Raw genomic sequence first — 6,000 nt, 5'->3', positions numbered from 1 at the left:
CTTCATTACTTTGTTTTGTTTTCATCATTACTTCATTACTTTATCCTGTTTTTATCATTCCTTATTCAACTCAATTACCAACGGCCAATTCAAAAAACCCAATTGTTATTATATGTGAGGAATATATTAATTAATGAGATTAATATTTTTTAAATGAATAATTTTTATTTTTATTTTTATTTTTGCTAAAAACTTACCAAAAATGTTTCTTGTTTACTGTTTACAAAATTCAAGAAATAAGTATAGGACCACTTAGAAATAGAAAATAAGAAACACAAAAACGTAAACATTACCAAACGACCCCAGATTACAAGAAATTATTAATAAATAAAATAAAATAAAATAACTGAATACAGCCGCAAGCCATTCATATCATGACTAAAGACGAAGACAAATTGCTTACTCCGGCGACAAGGTTAAACGAAAGCTCATAGTATCATTCAATGAAGTGTTTGTATGTATGATATCAATTGATTGATCAGCCTTTGAATGGAACTGTACAAGACCAATTTCAACACTACAGAATGGATCTATGGAGGCCCCTACATATAGATACGTTTCAAAACCCCTGTAATAGCACATGTCGAAAGCCCACTTTCACACAACAAAATGTAGCTTCCCAGCAGAGGATGTAGCCTCACAGAGCATGATGTAGCATCCCGCCACTAACATTTAATTCGTGCTCAAGTCTTGATCCACCAAAATGAAAGAATTCAAGTTACCCTCGGAATCCAATTTAGTGGACGCTCTTGAGTTTGCAGTCAGAAATGTGGTAAGAGCTATAAAGCATATACAGGAACAGCAAGTTCATTTCTTTCCCGGCAAAGGATGTTTGAGTTGATTAAATCTCCATTACAACAGCTACAAAGTTTCTCTATATTCTACGGCTCTACCCCAATTAACAAGGCCTAATGTCGAAACACAGTCATAAGGAGCAGATTTTGTGCTTTGACTATCGAAGTTTAAATTGTTGCCAATTTCGTTCGGTGAAGTCCAAACAACATTATTTACTCCATGCATCTGTTCTTACCCTAACTCGTTCACCCTTAAAGTGAATGTATTTCCATTTGCTCTGGTACTTCTTAAGAAACAACTTCTGCTTATCTTCTTGACCTATATTTTGGAAGGCATGGGCAACTCTCCTGACAGTATCTTCATCTGGTTTCACACTCAACTCTTCCATGTCCGCAAAAACCTGACATTTTATAGGGAATAGATTTAGCATCATAATATGCAGTTGTTCAAAAATTAATGAAAAAAACATCATATAAACTGCAAACAAATATTGCAAAAGGCGATGGAGGTGCAAGCAACAATAGTCTTTGCAGTAGTACCTCTATTATCTTATCAGGCATATTATGATGATCATACAAGGAGATCATCCTAGAAAACAATCGCTTCGAGATAGAGCGTGTATGGGTATGCAAAATCATGTTCCATAGTGATTCTGCCTCATCTACCCTTCGATCCTCATCAAAAGCCAGTAGCAGGGTGTCATAGGTTCCCATTGTCGCTCCTTGACCTTTGCTCAACATCCACTTGGCCACCTGAGTATCACTGAAGATGAGTAACCAGCAAACAAGCAGATTATATGCATCCAATTTAGCTACATTTAAAAATCAAAATTTAAACTGGATGTCATCACCTAACTAGTCGGGATTCCTTCAACCAAAACCTTAGAAACTTATATGCGATGACATAGTTCGACAGTAGTATTGTCACTCAGAGTGAATTAAGAGATCCTCACAACAGAGTAGAATTAACAGCACATCTTAGGATCTTCCAGTTTACCTTTCTATGAAGCTTGGGCTTCCAAAGTTAAGGTTATAACATTGATTTCATGTTTACTTTTCAGTACAGCCTCACAAATTTGCATATGACATTCATATATTGTTGGAACTTGAGGGTGTTTGTATGTCCACATTTTAGGCCAACGCAACGCAAAACATAATCATGTTTCAACCAAAGTTATAATCTAGGTACGTATTGATTTAAAATTACTTCCAACAATATATCATATTCGGTTTTAAAAAATGCCTTAAACTTGCTTTCCATAACCAAACAATGCTTCACATGTTTAGACCAGTGTTGCTAAAGGCGCGCCTAGGCTCAAGGAGCAAGTCTAGCGCCTGTTGTCATCCTAGGCTCACTGATGTTTACTAGGCGCGCGCCTCGGTTGCGCCTCGTCCTAATTGTCTAGGTGTGCCTCGCTGTTTTTTGTTTTTTTTTAAATGATTGTTCTATCTCTTAAGCCAAAAAGGGTACTTTTGGCAACTTAATAAACAAATAAGAAAGCCTAAGCATATCAGAGAAGGATCTTGTGTTCAAAAGAATAAACAAATAAGAAAGTCTAAGACCGAACATAGAAAGAGTGAGACTATGAGAGCAACGACGAAGCCCTAGTGGCAGACACAAATGACGAAGCCATGTCAGTTCTTTGTTCTTCTTCTCTCTCTTCTCCTTTACTTCTCTCTCCTCTCTTCTCTACTCATCTCTTCTCATCTTTGTTTACTTCTTTCTCTCCGTCTAGTTCTCTTCTCTCTGTCTTTTTTTTTTTTTGGGCTCTATTTGTTTCTCCTTTTTCTTCTTTAACACTGTCTCTCTTTTCTCATCTACTTCTCTGTCTTCATCTACTTCTTTTATCTCTGCCTCTTTTTTTTTTATCTTTTCTTGTTAACAATTTTTTTAATAGATTTATTTATTTTTGTACTATGTTTTGCCTTTTAAGAAAACAAATTTGTGCTATGTTTTATGGTTCTTGAATGCTTATATAGTTGATGGATTTACTTTTTTATATTTGATATTAATTTTTAGAATATTGATATGACTTGTGAGATATGAATGCTATTATGGTAGTTTAAAATTTCAATTGTGCGCCTCACTTCACTCAGGAGCGCGCCTCGCGCCTAGGCTCCAAAGGACCTCTAGCGCCTTGGTACGCCTTGAGCCTTTAATAACACTGGTTTAGACCATGTCTAAAATTAAGATGCTAAAGATCATGACCCATTGACTTCCCACAAGTCCTGAAAAGATACAAGTGCTTCAAGGATTTGGTGAATGCAACAGCCACAACTTAGTTTATACTGGTTCAGTTATCACAAACACTGATATGTATTGGTGAAGTACAGATTCAAGTGAGCAGATGGACTACTTAAACATCAGAACATGTTCTTGGAAACTATAATTTCAGCACAAATTTAACAGCGTAAATGATATAGAAATAAAATGCTTTATAGAATATGCTTAAGATGGCTTTGCTTTACATAGATGGAAAAAATTGAAAAAATTAGATCACCTTAGTTTTTTTTTTTCCTAGTTGGTACTCACACACATTTGTCTCTTTTGAGACTTGAACCCCTGACCTCCCTTTGAGAGGTAAGAGGCTGATACCGCTAGGCCATTGACCCGTTGGTATTAGATCACCTTAGTTCTAAATTCTAAATCTTACCAATTCAATTTTGAATAAGTAAACTGAAGCATGGACCCAACTGACTCAAGAAAATCAGGGTTATGAATGCAATAGTATGAGATAGATGGAAATAGATTGCAATTTTTAACATCTGAGGCACCCTACTACTAACAAGATGATATTAAACACCAAAAAGTATAAATAAGCATCAAATTTGCCACTGCACAAGCTCAATAATTTTATGCAAAGTTTGGAAAGCATCATACTTGAATTACTCGTATCCATTGATTCCTGTTCCTTAAGATTCTTAAAGCCTTAGCGGCCGCAATCAACGGAAACTCTGTTTCCCAAGCCGTCCATTTATCCAATGCTCCATAAACAGCCTCCTTCTCGTTTGGAAGCCCAGAAACCTGCCAGTTCAAGGTTTACAGACTAGGTAACATAACAATTAAATGCTCTTTTAGTCCAAATATTTGAAATTGCCATTCCTACAACTATGCGATCTCTCATTCAAACCAGTTAAGGAATCATCACAAGAATCAGATAAAAAACCTAAAACAGCAGAAACAGGATTACAGACAAAGTAATAAAAATCATACATACAATTCGAACAAGATCAAGTGCCTTTTGCCCAGACCCAGCTGACTCTCTTTTATTCCACAAGTGATGTTCTCTCTTTCCTGCCTTCTTAATCATTTTTCCTGCACTCCCTGCTAAGAAAATCCTAGTGAAGCAATTTTTAAAATCTAGGAAAACAATTACAGTGACGACAACTGATAGATGACATCATTACCAAAACATCAGACGATTAGAAATCATAATGCTACTCATATTCTTAGTGGGAGAAATCACCTACCCTTGACAGCATTGGTATTAGTTAGTGATTGTCTACTTTGATTGTTGTGGGAGCACTTGACGTGCGAGATGCAAGTTACCTACAAATCAACATAAAATTTTCAAAACCGAAGAAAAGGGAATTTTAAACCCCATTAATTAATTTTATTGGTACACAATAACATTTTAGGAAAATCAAAAGGAAACAAATACAATTTATCCTCACTTGCCTTCGGCATGAAGACAATAAACCCTGTACCCTTCTGCACTGAAGAAAATCCACAATTAGAAAACCCAAACCCTACCACAGGATCTACTCTGGCTGTCCTCTAAGAATCGGTACAGAAAGTTCAGATCAGAAACATTTATAGAGCAATATGGCATTTTAGGGCAATGAGAAGATAAGTGACAAGATAAAAATTAACAGTCAACCTGATTTTGTCCATTTGAGGAAAACAAGAAGGAATTTGGATTATTGCTACTTAAACCTATCATTGATTCCAACTTTAACTCCAAATCAACAAGCTATGCTTCAAATAAGCTAATCCAACCAATTCCTTGAAAAAACAATCAAAACCTGATTTTGCCCTGCATAAATGAATATTACCCAGTAACTCACTTAGAATAATGCCCAAATTATTTGTGAAATTCCAAACAATTCTACGATTACAATATCATAATAGCAATACAAACAATTATACAAATTAACCTTCAAAAAAACAAATTAAGTAGCGCAAATTGCAACATGCATATAAATGATATGAACTAAAAATAAGCAGCTCTTTCATTTTTCTTACCAATACAAACCTCAAATTTCCGCCTCAATATTCAAATTTCATGGCAACTCAGTATTTGTGGCCTATAATACATATATGTGTATGTCTACATAGTTCGATTATCAAAGAAATGAGTGTACTTGCGATAGTCGAAGACAATACGAATGGCCACTGCAAATAGGTATATACTCAGATTAGAGAGATGGAGAAGAGACACCGGTGAGATAAGAATTTAGCGCCAATTGGGCCCAATTTTTCTATGGGTTTGTGTTGGGCTCACAGCAAATGAGAAGAGAAGTAAGAATTTGGGCTTCATGTAGACATTCAGAAATGGTCCTTAGGCTTTTGTAGAAGTTGGGCTTTATTACAGACAGAAATTCTACAACACAACCTCAAACTTCATCTCTACCACCAGTCAGTGGTGCCATTACAAGGCACTCCCGCCACCACAACCACCAGTAACGCCCCCAGGCCCCCCACTTCCTCCACCCACACTACCACTCCTGGTAGCGCTATGTCACCTACCCTCTGCATCCTCCACCACCACTTTTGGTCCATTGCCACCTTTTAAACTATCACTCGGGTCCATGACCATACTAATAGGACTTATCTAGACAATAAAAATTAAGGGTATATTTGGTTTGTAATTCTAAAAATACATACTTTTTTGTAATTGAATTTTTAGAAAATAGTTTTTGGAAGACTAAACCAAGCAAATTTTTGTACAGATTTCTGATTCTCAATTTTATGAAAAAAAGAAAAAATAATTCTAAGTGACAAACCAAACAAACTTTTACAATTAGAGATCATAATGCTACTCATATGCTTAGCGGAAGAACTCACCTACTCTTGGCAGCGTTGGAATTAGTTAGTGATTGTCTACTTTGAGTTAGATCTGCTTGATAAAGAAACAGCAGCAGTGATGTTGTGATGGGAAGGAAGAGAACTTTTACATATGGTATGAAATTGAATGCCAAGGCG

The 6,000-nt window shown here is 36.0% G+C and overlaps 1 protein-coding gene across 6 annotated transcripts; it reads right to left on the bottom strand.

Annotated features, from left to right (window-relative positions):
- Positions 1-416: 416 nt before the first annotated feature.
- On the bottom strand, positions 417-5,228 carry LOC132274975 (pentatricopeptide repeat-containing protein At4g18975, chloroplastic-like). Of its 6 annotated transcripts, none has more exons than XM_059776349.1 (8): positions 5,041-5,228; positions 4,676-4,831; positions 4,474-4,572; positions 4,266-4,344; positions 4,013-4,110; positions 3,676-3,819; positions 1,335-1,547; positions 417-1,195 (listed from the first exon to the last, which is right to left on the bottom strand). In XM_059776349.1, the coding sequence occupies exons 2-8, from the start codon at positions 4,736-4,738 to the stop codon at positions 1,004-1,006; spliced, it is 888 nt and encodes a 295-aa protein (XP_059632332.1). In that variant the 5' UTR covers positions 4,739-4,831; positions 5,041-5,228; the 3' UTR covers positions 417-1,003. The 6 variants fall into 6 exon arrangements, with proteins under 6 accessions (XP_059632332.1, XP_059632330.1, XP_059632333.1 ...); XM_059776347.1 differs by having other exon boundaries at positions 4,013-4,119; positions 5,041-5,227; XM_059776350.1 differs by having other exon boundaries at positions 4,013-4,119; positions 4,474-4,506; positions 5,041-5,227.
- Between the last annotated feature and the right edge of the window lie 772 nt (positions 5,229-6,000).

The sequence above is a fragment of the Cornus florida genome, unplaced genomic scaffold (genome assembly GCF_030987335.1).
Source record: "Cornus florida cultivar Cherokee Brave unplaced genomic scaffold, ASM3098733v1 CherokeeBrave_3.0.0_Hap2_Chr09, whole genome shotgun sequence".
In the NCBI taxonomy this organism is placed as follows: Eukaryota; Viridiplantae; Streptophyta; class Magnoliopsida; order Cornales; family Cornaceae; genus Cornus; species Cornus florida.
The sequence above is the reverse complement of the archived record's forward strand: the minus strand, read 5'-3'. Positions and strand labels throughout refer to the sequence as shown.

Coding starts and splice junctions, on each gene's coding strand:
- LOC132274975 (XM_059776347.1), bottom strand. CDS start 4,738: ATGATAGGTTTAAGTAGCAATAATCCAAATTCCTTCTTGTTTTCCTCA. Junction 4,345..4,473: donor TTATTGTCTTCATGCCGAAG/GCAAGTGAGGAT, acceptor GTTGATTTGTAG/GTAACTTGCATCTCGCACGT. Junction 1,196..1,334: donor TGCCTGATAAGATAATAGAG/GTACTACTGCAA, acceptor ATAAAATGTCAG/GTTTTTGCGGACATGGAAGA.